This window comes from Sceloporus occidentalis, unplaced genomic scaffold (assembly GCF_023333645.1).
Source record: "Sceloporus occidentalis isolate IW3139 unplaced genomic scaffold, rSceOcc1.0.p SCAF_3, whole genome shotgun sequence".
In the NCBI taxonomy this organism is placed as follows: domain Eukaryota; kingdom Metazoa; phylum Chordata; class Lepidosauria; order Squamata; family Phrynosomatidae; genus Sceloporus; species Sceloporus occidentalis.
The window spans coordinates 159,730,914-159,745,657 of record NW_028316983.1 but is presented as its reverse complement, the minus strand read 5'-3'; the positions used below and the strand labels follow the sequence as shown (position 1 = coordinate 159,745,657).

The 14,744-nt window shown below is 41.9% G+C and overlaps 1 protein-coding gene across 3 annotated transcripts in view; it reads right to left on the bottom strand.

Moving 5' to 3' along the window:
* Window positions 1-14,744, bottom strand: part of LOC149316996 (exocyst complex component 2) — a 105,173-nt gene that overhangs the window by 39,158 nt on the left and 51,271 nt on the right. For all 3 annotated transcript variants that reach the window (XM_089516637.1, XM_089516638.1, XM_089516639.1), the window contains exons 12-17: window positions 13,001-13,126; window positions 11,504-11,628; window positions 8,611-8,679; window positions 6,797-6,954; window positions 6,080-6,201; window positions 5,555-5,616 (exon numbers count right to left, since the gene is read on the bottom strand). In XM_089516637.1, the coding sequence (XP_089372763.1) occupies window positions 5,555-5,616; window positions 6,080-6,201; window positions 6,797-6,954; window positions 8,611-8,679; window positions 11,504-11,628; window positions 13,001-13,126 (662 nt within the window). The remainder of the gene's footprint in view (window positions 1-5,554; window positions 5,617-6,079; window positions 6,202-6,796; window positions 6,955-8,610; window positions 8,680-11,503; window positions 11,629-13,000; window positions 13,127-14,744) is intronic.

Genomic DNA, 14,744 nt, shown 5'->3' with positions numbered 1-14,744 from the left:
ACAATAAGACTAAATTACCATATATATTCATCTATAAATTGAGTAATTTATGCCCAAAAATTGACCCCAAAATCCTGGGTTGATTTATATATAGGTTAATATGGTAATGCCAATCATGGCAGCTCATTCCGTGACAAACACAGACACATACATCTTCCTCCCCACTTTCCCTTCATGTCTGGGAATGGGCTGCTGGATGCAGAGAAAGTGCAGGATGATTTTTATTTCTATGGGAGCAACAGCTGATCCAGTCACAAACATACACACACACCTTCCTCCCTACTTCCCCTAGTCCAGCATGCATGTGCACATACACACACTTTCTCTCCCTGCCTGCCTTAGCTCCTTTTACATTTGGCTTTCCCCTAACTGACTCTTCACCCCCGTCTCCTCCTCACCCTCTGTGAAAAGACAAGCCAGTTGCTGCAGACAACTCTGGAGGGACCAGGAATAAAGAGCTTTCATTCTGGGGAGAGTCTACTGTAAAAGCAGGTTTTTTGGTGGGATTGAAGAGGCAGAGGGCACCTGTGACTGTTTAACTACACTCAAAGGAAAAAATGGCTGCAAATGGGGCTCTTTGGTGCTTCCTCACTGTAGAAGAGAAACAGCCTCTGTCCATTGCCGGGGAAATGCTGAAGAGCCACCATGAACCTGAGGAGCCTCAAAGGTTTACCCTCAACTTATCCACGGGTCATACCAAAATCCATAACTCTGGCCCCAAAACTTGCCCTTGATATATACATGAGATCGACTTAATAGTCAAGTTTACATAGTAATCAGTTCAAAATAGTAAAAAATAATTAATCAGACTGAAATAATTTAATAAGGTAAAACACAACAGTTTAAATAGTTTAAACAGCATACACATGCAGAAGTGAATGAAATCAATTAGATCTGAAAGGCTTTATTTAAAAACAACACTGCTTTACTTGACATCAGAATAACACTAGCATTGGTGCCAATTAGGCTTTTAACAGAAGAATATTCCACAACTGGGATGCCACAACAACACAGAAGACCAGGGGTAGGCAACCCTTTTGAGCCGGGGGCCAGGTTGCTGTCCCTCAGACAACTGGGGGGCTGAAGCCAAAAAATAAATAATTAAATAATTTTTTTTTAAAAAAAAAATTAAATAAATAAATAAACTGGGACAAATGTAGGACAAAATTTTCAAATGGAGGGCACTTTTTAAATAAAAAATGGAGGACACACGAAAAATTTTGCTGATTTTTAAAGAAATGTTAAGATAAATGCATGTTTCTGAGGCTTCTATAAACAATTGCCCCACCATGCCCCTCGCGCAAGACGCCAAAGGCCCCGGTGGCAATCGGCAGCAGGACCGGGCTGGGGCCGGTCCCAAGGCCTCGCCGGGCCGCATCCGGCCCACGGGCCGCAGGTTGCCTACCCCTGCAGAAGACCATCTTCTATGTCCTTCCACAGTATACTGTCCATGAGACACAGGCTGCATCTATAAGAGGGCTGTATCCCAGCTCCATTGCATAGTATCCCTACCTTGGTTTGACCCCTATATTGCCACAGATACTTGTTTTAATCCAAACTGAAATCAATTTGGAAAGCCACTGGGGACTCCTATTATGTAGCCACACTGGTGCATGAGGGCTTTTCTACTGCGTGTATATGCTTGCCATATTGGCTTATGTCCAGTCAGATGACTGCAAGAGCTATGGGTTTGTTTTTGGATTCCCACCTCACATGCACATATTCACATATTTGCTTAATCAAATAGCCTTTCTCTGTTTTCTTGTTCTGATTGCCCACCTGCACTTCTATAAAATGAAGCTGGTAGAGGAGGGAGGTAAAATGCTGATTTGTGAAAGTGAAATAAGTGTTTTCACATTGGAAGGAGAGGAATGTTGTGTGTTCCAACAGGACTGGATCAAGGTAAAGAGGCAGCAACAGAGGAGGCCCACTCCAGCAGGACTCAATCCTTTGATATGCTATCTATTAGTTAAATCTGTTTATAAAGCCATACAATTTCAGTAAAAATACATGGTTCTGCTATTCCTTCAACAACACTTTGAGCTAGACAATGGGGAGAAACAGACAGGCCATATCAAGTGGATTAAGAAGCAGAGCCCTCTCTTCAGTCCATCTGGTGCCATTCAGCCTTGGAGGGAGAGATGCAGGCCCAGCTCCATCGGGCCTGGCCAGGACTAAGAAGCTGAGCCTTCCCTCCAGTCTCAGAGGGAGTCCAGTCCAGGCCTCAGAGGGAGAGAAGAACTGCTGGACCTGATCCCCTTCCCCACTGCCATTCCCTTCTCCTTTTGTGTCATGTCTTTTTAGATTGTAAGCCTGAGGGCAGGAAACTGTGTAATTAACCATTTGTAACCCGCTCTGAGAGACTTTCTGGGCAAAGAGCAAGGTATAAATGCTCTAAATAAATAAATAAGTGGCTTCTGGCATGCCTCCAAAGCAGCTGTAAACTGTGCTGAACCTGCACTCTGGACCAGAGCAAAAAGGAGCTGGGATAATCTGACTCCTGGCAGTGCCAGTCAGCCTCTGCATCCCGCCTTAGGGGCCAGTCCATGTGGACTGCAGAGTTCTGACCTGCTTCTGGCCAGAGTGGACTTGGGCCCTCTTTCGTGCCCGTCTGTTTTGGCCCTGAGAGATAGTCACAGTTCTAATGACACACAACGAGCTTCATGACTAAATGGGAATTCGGACCCAGGTCTTCCTAGTTGTAGTTTGATACACTAGCCATTAAAGAGCTCTGCCTTTCCTGATATGTATAAACTCAAGTGCACGCAAATGTATTTGCTAATATTCATTCTATATTAGCCATGTTCCTATCTTTACTATCTCACCCTTATTTGCCAACACAAAATGACTTGAGCACATACAAGAATTAAAATGGGGTGCAAGAGATATTTTCACAGTTTAGTACAAAGAGAAATGACATAACTTTCCTGATGTGGTTTACATACTGCCAGTTATTTCACCCAGAGGATAAGGCAGAGACAAAGTTATAATCTTTACATTATTTTTAAAATGTATTTTGTATTAAAGATTAATAAACAATTTTACAATGTCATAATAGGGACGTAGTATAGATTATTAAGGCTGAAATTTGCAATTAAAGCCCACAGACAGTCTCAGGACTGGGTCAGGTTCTGAACTCAGGACTTGCTAGTCAAATCCTAATAGAGTATGCTCTGTACCATACACTGTCTGTCTGTTATGTGCCTTCAAGTCATCTGTTAATTTATAGTCACCTCATAAATTTCACACAGTTTTCTCAGGCAAGAAATAATCAGAAGTAGTTTCCTTCCTCTAAAGTATAGCCCACACCACCTAGTATTCATTGGCAATCTCTCATCCTGGTACTGTCCAAGGCTGACCCTGCTTAGCATCCAAGATCAATGGGATTTTGTATCTTTAGTGTACCGTATATTCCGGTGTATAAGACGACCAGGCGTATAAGACGACCCCCAACTTTACAACTTAAAATAGAGTGTTTATACTCACTGTATAAGACTACCCTTCTCTTCTACGATAAGTCAGAAAGGAGCTGAAGGCACACAATAACAGTAGCAGCAGCGGTAGAGGAGAAAGAGGGGGGGAGGAGAAAAAAGGAGAAGGAGAAAGAAGAAAAGGAGGAGAAAGAAGAAGAATAGGAAAAAGAGGATAAAAAGAGGAGGAGGAGGAAGAGAGAAAGAAGAGGAGGTGGAGAAAAAATAAGAGTAAGAGGGGAAGAAAACGTAGAGGAGGAGAAGGAGAAAGAAGAGGAGGAAGAGGGGAAGAAAAAGAAGAAGGGGAGGAGAAGAAGAAGAAAAAGAAGAGGGGAAGAGGAGGAGAAAGAGGAAGGCCCCAGGTAGCTGGCTGCCTTCTCCCGAGTCAGGGGAGCCGCAAGCTCTCTTTAGGACTCAACCAGCTGGCTTGGCCTTCTGATAATGTCCCTAGAGTTGGAAGAGACCCCAAGGGCCATCCAGTCCAACCCCCTTCTTCTGCCATGCAGGAACTCCCAGTCAATGCATTCCCGACAGTTGGCCATCCAGCCTCTGCTTAAAGACCTCCAAAGAAGGAGACTCCACTACACTCCAAAAAAGGAGTGTGTTCCACTTTTGAAATAACAGCATACACAACATTATTTCACCCGCCTTGACAACTCCTCCCGCCCTTCTTCTTGGTGCATCTACAATGTAGAATTAATGCAGTTTGACGCCACTTTTAAGAGCTGCTGCTCCATCCTATTGGAATCCTAGGATTTGTAGTTTTATAAGGTCTTTTGCCTTCTCTGCCCAAAGAATGCGGGGGGGGGGGAGGCTGCTCCAAACTACAAATCCCAGGGATTCTGTATGGATGGAGCTGTGGCAGTTCAAGTGGCTCCTATTGGAATCCTAGGATTTGTAGTTTTATAAAACTTATAAAAACTACAAATCCTATGCTTCTGTGTGGATGGAGCCACTTGAATTAAAGTGGATGGCGCATTCTACTTCTACGGTGTAGAAACACCATGAGAGGCATGTGAGAAAGAAAGAAAGATAGAAAGAAAGAAAGAAAGAAAGCCTCCAGCCAGAGTCCTAAGGAGCAGCCTGGCTGGTTTCTCTGTGTGCCAAGAGTTGTTGTTTTTCTATTTCTCTCCAGTTAGTCAAAGAAAAGAAACAAAGGTCCAAAACACAGGGCAGCAGTAGTCCAGTTTGAGAACACTTTAACTGCCCTGGCCCAGTGCTAGGGAATCCTGGGAACTGGAGTTTATTGTGGCACCAGAGCTCTCTGACAGAGAAGGCTCAATCTCTCACAAAACTATATTTCCCAGAATTCCCTAGAACTGAGCCAGAGCAGTTAAAGCAGTCTCAGATTGGATTATTGCTGCAGTGTGTTTTTGCCTGGCAACAAAAATTGGGTCCTTCCTTCCCAACTGACTCCGGAGCTCTTTCTTTCCCCCAACAAGGCTCCATCCTACACAAGGGAAGGGAAGGGAAGGAGAGGCAGAGGCAGAGCATGGGAAACCCTCTGCTCCTTCTCTTGGGAAGGACTGAGCCTCAGGAGGGAAGGTAGAAAGACCTCCTGCCGCCCCTCCCCAGAGAGGAATGCCACCGCCCGGGAAAAGGAGGACAGGAGGGGAAGGAAGGGGAGGGAGCAAGGAAGGAAAGAAGAGAAGAAAAGGAGGAGAAGGAAGGAAGGAAGGAGGGAGGGAGAGAAGGAAGGAGGGGGAAAAGAAAGGGAGGGAGGGAAGGAAGGAAGTGGTGGAGAAAGAGAGAGAAACCTAGGAAGGGAAGGGAAGGAAGAAGGGAGGAAAGGAAAGGTAGGAAGGAAAGGAAAGGGTGAAGGAAGGAAAGAAGGAGATGAAAGAAGAAAGGGGAGGAAGGAAAGGGAAGGGACGCATTGTGCGACTCCTTTGCCTTCAGGAGAAGGCTTGCCGCTGCGGGCTCTCTTTAGGACCCACCGGCAGGCTTGGCTTTTTTTTTTCCAGCGCACAAGATGACCCCTGACTTTGGGGAAGATTTTCCTGGGCTAAAAAGTCATCTTGTATGCTGGAAAATATGGTATTTACGCCAATTTATACAATATAGTAATATAGTTATGCACCCACCAAACAAGTTAAGCCTTCATTATCCACAATCCAGTCTTCTTTTTCAGCTAATCTCTTCACATCTAGAAAAGGAGAAAAGGTTTCCAAATTGTTATCTTCTCATCAAAAAGAAACCACAACAGTTATCATTCTCTTCAGCTGTAGCTACTTATTATCTTATATTGCTATGAAAACTTTTTAAAAATCTGCAACAGCTTTCTATGTATTAGGTGTATTAACAGAAAAGCAGCCCCATGAGTTTAATTACATGTATAAAACATATTGAAAATACGGTGTGTGAAACAATTCTTTTAAGATATACTGTTTATACTCCTGTACAAGTCAACTTCATATTTAAGTCGAGGGAAGGTTTCAGGGTCAAATCCTGGATTTTGATATGATCCGTGAACAAGTTGAGGCTAAAACTTAGAGGACTATAAGGAAGGATGGAAAGGGGGAAATGCAATGTTTAGAAGCAAAAAAGAATAGGTGCCTGCTAGGACTGGTATACAAATGAGGAAAGATATAAAAATTGTATCCTACTACCTTCAGCTGTATGTTGTAAAGTAGTCATTATACAACGAACTCTGAGATCGAAAATAAGATCCTGGATGATCTGAAGCATATCGTTTGGTATTTCAAGAGCAGCAAGAGATTCATAGCTAAGCCTAAACAATACAAAAACAATTAAAATAAAATTATACTTAGCCTATAAATTAAAACCAGCCTAGTTGTTTTTTTAAAAAAATACAATCAATCTTGTTTCTTTAGCACATCAACGCAACAATCTACATAACTAGTGCAAGTAGCACCTAGTCTTATGAATGTAAAAATGTTGCTTGAACAATGGAATAAAGAAACTGGATCTGACTATCGTTTTAAGGATGAAAAGACACTTTTGAAAAAAAGCAGATGCTATGCCCCAGCGTGATGCATAAAACATAGTTTAATGTGGAATTCAGATTCTTAAGAGGTGTAATTATTCAAGCAAGAGTAATTATGGAGTGTTTATGGGGAGTGGCTTTTTAAAAAGTTTATTTCTTTACGACACAGTTTACTGTGACACACACTGATATTTTCACTCCTCCTCATTGAGGTTATGAGGACGGTAGCAAGCATGAAACCATCCTCAAGAAAACTTCCCTAAGTGGTTCAAAAAGAGCATTTGTAAGTCTATTCAAGATCTAATTTAAATCCCATGATAACAAAGCTTAATAAAACCTGCTGCCCGAACAAAAATCATACATTAATCACTGTACTTACCTAACTGTCTCAATAACATGAGGCAACCACTGGCTAGAAAGTTCAGACTTCATTTCCCAGCCACCATATTCTCTGAGCTCATTTTCTCCAAGGCTGAACGGAAGTAAAGCACCACGAATCAGTTTGACCAGGGATTTCATCACTTGCTGAATCATAGTCTAAAACAACAAAAGGAAAGAATTGACACCCTTGTACCAAGAAAGATACAAGAAAGGTAGCAGGCAGTAGGAAGAGAGGAAGACTGCATACTAGATTGTTAATCAAGGAGGACATGGTCCTGAGTAAACAGGACCTGAGTAGAGCTGTTGAGGATACAATGTCTTGGAGGTGTCTCATTCACAGGATTGCCATCAATCGAGGTCATCTTGAAGGCAGTTAACAGCAACATCAAGAAATGACACACTGTTAAATATTGACATGCCTGGCAACACAATCTAAGTTACAGGTGTCAAAAGGCAGCAACTTGTCACAATTGTACAGATTCACCCTTTCCTATAGTCAGATTCTGACAAGTCTATGAGGCCAGTAACCAGTAGTTTGGTTCTGTGTCCTCCTCCTGACTCAAAAATCTTCAGAGTTATCTACATATGGGGCAGTTAAGTTCCCTACCTCAATTTCTTTCCCTGCACTTCCAAGAACTTACCCACACTTTCCCCCAATATTCTCTTTTCCAAACTGAAGGACAGTTCCTTTACAATATATGCCTTGCTATGAAGCAAACAGCTTGGTCTATCTAAACCAATTAACCTTTGTCTATTTCATCAAGGAAGGGATCTCCAAGATCTTAGGCAAATGTTATTCATAGCCCTACTAACTTTTGCCATGTGCTCTAGACTAAATTTCAAAGGACGGAATTGGCAAAATCACCTCTGAACATTCCTTGCCTAAGAAAACCTATGAAATTCATGGGGATGCCATAGGTCAACAGGCAGCTTGAAGGTGCATGTGCGCGTGTGCACACACACACACACACACACACACATACACTTTTGAATAATTGAAGCTTATGGATAAGTTAACTGGCATAATGGGAACAGAAGTACTAGCTGTTGGGCTTGTTTTCAATCCTACCATTATCTGAGGAGTTTGTGAACTCAGTTTATGAGACAATAAAAACAAGAGAAGAGGTGACAGAAACACAAACAATGCTTACAAATGAGGAGTGGGTGGAGCAAATGTGGGATATTATTAGACCGATGAAAATGATTATAAAGTGCAATCCCAAGGCAACTGAAAGTAGCAGATATTCAAGTAAGTAATCACCTATAATAAGTTATTCAAATTCAGGGAAAAGGGGGAATTCAAATAGGGCAGTTTGTATTATTTCAGGAGTAGGAACTTTTTAATTTTTCCTCCCTAGATCTCTCCCACAAAGGAGGACCAGAATCTATTCCCAGCTGAAGCACTGTGCAGCTCTGTAAGGCAGTGCCAGGACAGTTTAATTCCTTTTTCAAAAGAAAACAGACCAAAATAGACCTATGGATTACAGGGCTTCCATTCCTGAGTTATCTGAATAGGCTTTGTATTATAGCGCTAAATTGCTCTACTTATTCCTAGTTTAAAAGTGTGGTGTAGTGGGTTGAGCACTGGACTAAGACACCAGGATTTGAATCTTGGCTCAGCTTATAGTCACCATCAGCCAAGTTTGGTCTTGCAGGGGACAGCGACCTGAGTACAGAAGTATCTGGACACTACCTGCATCACTAGTCAAGTTCATTATTATAAACAATTTAAAAATCCACATGACAAGTCTTCAATTATTAAAACAATGCTGCCTTCAAAAGATCAAGATGGGGTGTTTACACCCGACTTACCTTGAAATCGTTTTGCCTTTGCCTAGCATTCTTCTTTGATCTTTCCATTTGGCCTGATTTTTCAGCAGTCTTGGAAAATGTAAAAATAAATGAGAGTTAGTATTGATATTCAGGCCTTGTTCCCACTATGGTTTAAATTGGATCAAGATTTTAAATGATCTGGTTCAAATCATTATGGTTCCCACTCAATTTGAATCACTGAAGCGATTCAAAAAGGGGGGGGGCATGATTTTTACCCATTTTTACCTGTTTAACCCACGTCAAAAAGACTCTGGTAAAATGGGTTGTTTTTTGGGTTGAATCGATTCATTTGGGAAATGAATCAATTCAGCCTACTGAATCCCTCCAACTTTCTTCCGACCTCTTTCCCCGGCTGCGGGGAGGCCGGGAATGGCAGAAGACGGTCACAGAGCTGGGAAGCTTAGGAAAGAGGTCGTCGAATGGAAGAAGCCCACAGGGAGGCTGAAGGAGGATGCAAAAGGCTGAGGAGAAGCTGGTGGCCCAGGTAAGGAGAAGCAGGGGAGGCAGGGAGGCCCGTGACAGGGGACATGGCCAGGCCTTCCCACTAACTTTGTGCTGCTCCTCTTGTTCCGGTGCAAACATAGTGAAAACCACGGTTATTGCTGCACCAATTTCTGGATTCGGTCACAGAAACCGATTTAGCAATAAGTGGGAATGACCCCTCAGTTGTTAGCCACTGGCACGAACAAACTGGCCTCTCTATGAATTCCATTGAGCAAAAGTACTTGCTTTGAGCCCGACTTAACAGAATTTGGAATAAGAGATAAAAGAAAATGGAAAGATCATTTCAATAGCTTAGGTTAAAGCTTCAGCTGCTTTGATGAATGAAGTAAACAGAAAATACTATCACATTAACATGCTTTTAACTGGTTTATCTTAGATGAATCTTTTAGAATCTCTATGGGACTGTGCAGACCTAAGGGGCAGCCTGCAGCCACCTCTATCTGTGTCGGATCAGGGCTGCGGAAACTGCATGCCATGGCCCCAATCTTTCCTTTCTGTGCAGCGCCAGAGGAGCACTGTGACTGTGCATGCCATGTGGAGTGTCACGGTGGCCTGGGGGTGGAGTCGGGATGTGCGTCATATGGATGTTATACACCAACTCCATCCCCAGGCCAGCCTTAATGGCCAGTCTGTTGAGCCCCTCTGTTTCTCCATGAAGTATTTCTAAATAACTAATTATAGATGTTTTTATAGCTAAATCTATTGTTAACAGTAAATATAATGTAATGAATGACGACACCTAAAGAAGAAAAGACATCATAGCAAATTTGAAGAGGAATCAAATGTGGAGATAAGACTCTCTCTATCCATATAAAAGAAAAAGAAAAAAGTTTGATGTTTTAGGACATGATTTATATGGACAATACTGAAATAAGTGCAACACATCTCACATTTCATATATCATACACAACACATTCAAAATAAACTTGAAAAATCCTATTTACTATATAACAATTCTTTCCACTTTCTAAAGAGCTAATCAGACTCTGCCTACTAACACTCAATGTAAGCACATACTGTAGCATTTAAACATTTCACTAAAAACAGAAAGCTGGTTTAACTGTTTGCACACTTTGTATATTCTAAATATTCTGTTAAATGTGTTGCTCTTATTTCCTGGCTACAATGTGCAATCGTGGTAAATCAGAGTAATGGGGCCAGTCAATGGATTTCTCTACCTTTGTAAACCTCACAGATACTAGAACAATGAAAGGTGTATTGAAAGTAAAGATTTTCCCCTTCCTCCACTAGTTTCGCTGACTAGGTTAACCCCTTCCTGTAGAGACGTCTGTGGTAAGTCCAACGGTTAGATTTTGCAGATTTGCTTCACGTAGCACAAACTTTCAGTTTAGCTACATACTATTTAAGTCTGTTGAAATACTAGAGAAATCTTTAACTGATTTTAAAGATCACCTTTATTATTAGAAAAAAATAAATCACATAGCTTCTTTATTACTGTTTTTCCCTTGTCCATCCTTGCTCACCACTTTCAGAACTGAATTATGTTCCAGTGGCTTTTTGTAGCATTTTCAAGATAGTCTCAACCATCCTTTAGATTAATAAAAAATGGAGGCTAGCTATAAAAACTATGCACAAGTAAAAGAAAATCAAGACCTTGATTCCACATCTGTTCTTCCCTAGTTGTTGTGTGTATACTATTTTTAGGTTCAAAATCTTGTAGTATCTATATATGTCCGATATGTTGAAGTTAATGGGCACCTTTAAAGTTCAGACTTCAAAAAATTAAGTGAACAGTTCCTTCACTCAATGAGAAAAAAAGCTGTCTCCAGGCTCTGGAAGGACATTGGCAAGAAATGCTTTGCTATTCATGAAGGACAGGAATTCTTCTTCCAGGTCCTCATTTTTCAGACAGAAATACACAGTTAACAACAGCTGTGGTTGATGTTTACTGCTGATCCACCACAACCTGCTCTCCCAACAGGTGGCAACAACTGCTTAGAAATAGCTGCTACTGCTGAAGGGGGTGAATGGTGACAAGCTAATGAAGAAGAAGAAATAGGAAGATCTGTTGCTAGCAGCAGTGTACTACCATCTCTGTGTGAGGAGAGCAGAGTGACTGAGTCACCTTATGGCCACCAAGAAAGAAACAGAAGGAAACAGTAGTAGCTCAAAAGTGAATGGTGGCATGTGCTGGGCTGCTGAACCAAACTATTCCCAACACTTCCTTAGGACTTCACAAAGCTTACCATCTCTTTGGCTACCAAAAGGGAGTGGAGAGAGAATGAACTTTCTTTATATGTTAATTTAAAGAAAACCTGAATAAAAGAGCAATTGATCTTATGTTTCTCACAGAATTCCATATACAGTAGCTGAAAGCACTAAAAGATATGGATGCAAAAAGTCATACTTCACTAAAGAGGCTCCCATTCACATAGGAAATCCAGAGTTTCCAGAAGTTGGGTAGCTGGCTCACTACAAGCTTTGTCAGCTTTTCAACAAATGCCACTTGTTGAGGTGCTTTAAATCTCCATGCTGAAAATGAATCACAAAGTCATGAGTTAACTTCAAAACAATTTAAAAGGAATCATTTCTAACTGCTGATCAGAGGAAATGCAAAAACCTATTAAACATACCAAATAATATTAAAATAAGACTTTGCCCATGAGGCCTTGCTGTTTGCATTGGTTTAGCAACAAAAGATGGCAATATGTGGCTCTCTAAGTTCAACGGGAGATCAGCCCAACAATATGTGAAGTTACACATTATCCACTCCTGCTGTAGGCAGTTCAACTGTGTTCATATCAAGAAGAAAAGTTTGTTGACAACCAACAGCTTTAACTTAGGCCTGGTACAGATGGGCTGAATGTGCTGTGCTGGTGGAGATACTAGGGTTAGGGATCGCACACCAACCACATGGCCCCTAACCCTAGCATCGCGTGGCGTCCGAGTAATGGAGGCGTCCTGTCCATACGGGTGCGGCCATTTTGATGTAAGCAATGTGCAGCATCTGCACGCCGCCGCGCATTATTTGCGTCATCAGTGTGCCAGTGGCACACTTGTGACGTCACTCCGGCAGTGCAAAAAGAACCCGGAAACACTGGGTTCTTTTTACTCCGGTGGGACGGCGCGTGGCTTGGGGGCTGTGCCATCCCTCTGCAGTTAAAACGGGTGAATGCAGACCGCCATTTCACGGTGATCTGTACTGCTCCTTAGCAAACTAAAGTAAGTGATTTCCTTAGCTTCTCTTATGTTTTACAGTTTGGTTAAAGCATACTAAAGGAAGGAGATGAAGAATTAATGAAGGTAATAATAACTGTAATAGCAATACTCAACATTTAAATAGCTTTTTATTTAAACTACATCACAAGAATATTTTATAGTAATTCTTACAATGGAAAGCTGAGACTTAGGCCCGAAACAGACAGACGTAAAAAGCTGGCTTCCGCATGGCTTGGGTGTGGCATTTAGATGACACATGCCCCCAACCTGTGCAGAAGCCATGCCAGGGTTGCTCCTGGGCAGCATAAGGCAGCCCAAACCTGGCTCCAAAAGGAGCTGATCCTTGCAGCAGTCCATTTGGGACCACAGCAGGGAGTGGCATTGGGGCTGCGATGTGTGGTTGCTACAGTCCTGCGGCACTCCTGGGTGGAAGCGGTCTCTGGCCATTCCTTCCTTCCTGTCTGTTCTGCCCCTTTTACAGTATATCATGGAATAGGCACTTCTTGATTCACAGCTCAGTCTCCTACCATTCCATTACACATGTAAAGGGCATAGGCTTTGTCAGATTGCAACTCATTTTCTCAAAAAGCAATAAAATAAAATAAAATTAAAATAAAAAATAAAATAAAAAGCACATAATAATAATAATAATAATAATAATAATAATAATAATCCCAGCACCTACTTTCATCACGACTGGACTGATTGCTGCTGCCTCTTTTCAATGAAGCACTCCGACTGAGATGGCCAAGTGAAGATGGACGTACTTCATTGTCTAGATCCATCATGGGGCTGTGCACTAATGGATTGCCTGGATGGGGCAGGGGGAGAGAATGACCCAGTTGTTATCATTAGGTTTATGCTAATTCTGTGCTGCATGAAAACATCCACCATAATTTGAAATCTACAAGGACAAACAGATGCAATTGTAAGCCTGAGGGCAGGGAACCATCCAATTAAAAAGATTGTATGTACAGCGCTGTGTAAATTTACAGCACTTTATAAATAAAGGTTAATAATAATAATAATAATTACAACTGCCCAGCCAAAACAACTTTAGTATATTCCAGTGAGATTGTATATACTTCTTATATCTGACTGAGGGAAAATAAAACCATGACTTGCAGATGTAATGTACAGAGAACAACTATTTTCTCATTATGTCCACACTTAAGCAAATATAACTCTCTAAGATTTGTTTCAGTGTGTCACAACCTACATTCACAAAGCACCAGTGACACCTATGCAGTCACAACCCACACTGCAATTCCAAATGTTATGACTTTGGGGAAAAGCCATTTCCTACACTTCCCAGGTAATATAAAATATATAGCATTTGAGCAACTTGAAAAATGTCGCTATTTGCAAAACAAAAGTGTTACTTGGATAATCTGGACTGGATGTCATGAACAGGAAACAGATTTTATTTATATTCATTTTTATTTCAAAGAAAAGAAAAAAGAAAAAGAAAAATAAAGTCCCAGTAACAGATAAAATTACTATTGATCTAGTTATCAAGTTTGGATCAGTGTGCACTTGCCAACAGTCTGTGTCTAGTTTTCTATTCTTCCACAAGGTCACTTTGACCCAAATTATTTCAAATCCTCTCTTCACTAATACCATCTCAAGAGTGAGTGCCTCTCTGCAGGACTGAATCCAGCTAACAGTCTGCTGCAGGTTCCTCAGCTGCACCGGGCTAACTTTCTGGCCTGGGGGATATATAAGGAAGATACTTCAGGCTTTTTGCAAGCACAGCACTCTACAGAAAGAGATGAGGACCAAACAACCATCTGCAAGGAAAGGAGAGGAAGCCTGTTCTGTCTGCCACCTCTTCTTCCTCTGGGACTCTTTCACCACTCATTCACCATCTCAAGAGTGAGTGCCTCTCTACAGGACTGAGCCCAGCTAACAGTCTGCTGCAGGTTCCCCAGATGCACCGGACTAGCTTTCTGGGGGGATACTGGGGGGGGGGGACTGCTGCCAAAGGGGAAAGAACTCTCCTATTACTCTTGGCAGGAAAGAGAACTTTACCTGCTCACAGATTGTTGTGAACTAATAGATTATTCTGTGCGGAGGAGAGATGCACTACCAGCCAAGGGAGGGAGATAATGGTAGTCAAAGAGCAGCCATTCAAGTTATAAATATAGAGTATTGGGAGATATGGAAATGGGAGTTAGTTACACTGGCTTGGGGCTAGAGTCTATAATAAGGTATTAGTTACCCCCAAACTCCCATCCCAAATAATCTGGATAGCCATGGCAGCAATCCCCCTGGGCTGAAAATGCTGGTGCTGAATGCCATTCAGAACCTGATCCTGGGAGTAACTAATACCCTATTATAGCAGGTAAAGTTCTCTTTCCTGCTCAGGTTCGTAGTTTGGGGGTTCTTCTGGATTCAGCACTGAGCCTGGAAGCCCAGGTATCAGCAGT